The following is a 2,350-nucleotide window of genomic DNA, read 5'->3' as shown; positions in this document are numbered from 1 at the left end:
TCATAATAATTCATTATATTAGAATTAAAAATAAAAAGAAATTTTATTAAGAATTTTATTATATTATAAATTGTTAAATTAGAATGTGTAAATAATTCTGGACTGCTAATTATAAGAATCGGTAGGAATAAATAATGTCGCGAAAATAAGGTAATAAAATTTGATTTAAATAGCAGCAGAGGGAGAATATAGATAACAGAATAACAAAGGTAATGATAATGAAATCAATGTTCAGTGTTTTAACATTAATGAGGAGTTCGAGGGAGTCTTTGCTCTCATGGGTGAAGAGATACCAAAGGTATCTCGAGCGAAGCGAATAACCGGAACACACCGGAGGTGCTCACCCTAATTATTCGTTGACTACCAACTAATTCGGCTTTATTACAGAGGCCAGCGTCACCTCAAAGCATAATTAATGTTTCTACGCGCTCCGCCGCGCTACCCTCGACGTAATAATATTACATAACACGAATATTTATATTGCACTCGAGCAGTGAGTATATTTTTCTAGCCATTAAAACCAGAAGCCCGTCTCTTTTGTCGGCCGGCGCTCTCTATCTATTTTGAAACATCTTCAACACGGCTACTCTTACACGGAATAATTTTAATAATCATACATTCTCGGCCATCCTCGTTTCTGTCCAGAGTGTAACAAACAGATTTTTAACAGATGTAATTCATATTTACTTAAAAATTCGGAATATGAAATTAGAAGCTAATAATTTTTGAGAAATGAATAAAATGATTCAACGAATCTGTATTTTTTCTGAGCAACGATATAGAAAAAAATGTTCGCAAGGCCGTCGAAATCTGAAATTTCCGAGCAACGATATAGAAAAAAATGTTCGCAAGGCCGTCAACGTAGAAATCGAGGCGAGTTAGAAATCCGGGGCAAAACTCAAAAAAGTAGAACGCTCAATCTAGCCGGGACGGAGTGCCGGCCCCAATAAAAAATACATTCTCGGTTCTCCAGGAATAAAACGAAGCCACGCAATTTGTCACCGACCATGCGAGATCAATGGGCGACCGATTTTTTTCCACCCTCGCCTCCTCCCCTACCTTCCTCCCCCGCTTAGTTCTCTGCTCCACTCACTGTTTTTTTTTTTTCCATTTGTCCTCGCGAGATGTTCCACTATCGCGATTGTCGTTTCGGCCGGTTTCACCCGGCTAATCTCTCGCCGATTAATCTATCGAGTGTCGGACGGGGCTGGATCATTCCCTAATCGCGGCCGACAGCGATATTTCTGCTCTATTCCAGATCGATTTTCATCCATGTTTCCCGCGTTATTCTACAGTTCTTCATAAACCACCCAATTTGTCTTTCGGTGGAGCTTCGAAACCAACGGAGAGACTAGTACACCGTAATTAGTATGAACTAAATATTTGTAATATAAATTCAAATTACTTCGTGTAAGAGTAAATAGCACGTAGGCAACTTGAGAGGCCATATGTCTAGGCGTTCGGGACTCGCAGGTACAAGTAAATAAGTGCAGTTCGTATTTCGTGAGTCTCATCAAATATGAATGGAATATCAATGAAATATGAATGAAATGTGACTCACCTTTGCCGTATGGAGCGAGTAGAAGAAGGTTCACTAGAGCCGCGCCGGTATCGTGTCCAATGAGCGTGATTTTCGTCGGGTCGCCGCCGAACGCGGCAATGTTTTCACGCACCCATCGCAGTCCCATTGCGATATCCTTCAAAGCCAGATTCCCGCCAGACCCCGGCTGCCTGTCCGGGTATGGACGGGTTCTCAGGAAACCTGGAACACGGCCAACCGGCAATCCGCCTTCACGTGCCGTTCCTCAGAGAAATATGTTAAACTATGTTGATCCCCTGCCTTATTCCATCAGATCCACCTTATTCAAGGTGTAGGAATGAGAATTAGGTAAAGGGCGAACGGCAACTTTCAAATGGAATGGGGCAATGTGGAAAATTGTAACCAGTCGATTTTTAGAAAATATTTAGGGGAAGTTGAAATATGTGTGTTTGATTTTATTAATTGCAATAGTCAGTCATTTTTTATATTGACTCTAAGGTATAGAAATATTTGCAAAATTATTTGAGAGATAAGAAGCGCTCATCAACTTTCGCAGTTCAGTAATTAATTCCTATTGAAGTCGAAATGTAGGTTCAAATAATTGCAATAGTCACTCATTCTTAATATTGACATCAAGATTTCGAAATATGCTATTAAAATGATTTGAGAGAATAGAAACGAAATCATGAATCACTCATCAACTTCTGCAGTTTAGTAACTAATTCCTATTAAAATCGAAATACAGATTTGAATAATTGCAATAGTCACTCATTTTTTATATTAACACCAAGATTTCGAAATATGCTAGCA

General features: G+C 39.2%; 1 protein-coding gene across 1 annotated transcript in view; it reads right to left on the bottom strand.

The window, feature by feature from the left end:
• Positions 1–1,688, bottom strand: part of NLG-5 (neuroligin 5) — an 11,130-nt gene extending 9,442 nt beyond the window's left edge. Inside the window, exon 1 of the mRNA XM_026816456.1 lies at positions 1,562–1,688. Within this exon, the coding sequence (XP_026672257.1) occupies positions 1,562–1,688 (127 nt within the window). The remainder of the gene's footprint in view (positions 1–1,561) is intronic.
• Positions 1,689–2,350: the final 662 nt, after the last annotated feature.

The sequence above is a fragment of the Ceratina calcarata genome, unplaced genomic scaffold (assembly GCF_001652005.2).
Source record: "Ceratina calcarata isolate Rehan_Ccalc_2016 unplaced genomic scaffold, ASM165200v1 scaffold517.2, whole genome shotgun sequence".
NCBI classification, from domain to species: Eukaryota; Metazoa; Arthropoda; class Insecta; order Hymenoptera; family Apidae; genus Ceratina; species Ceratina calcarata.
The sequence above is the reverse complement of the archived record's forward strand: the minus strand, read 5'-3'. Positions and strand labels throughout refer to the sequence as shown.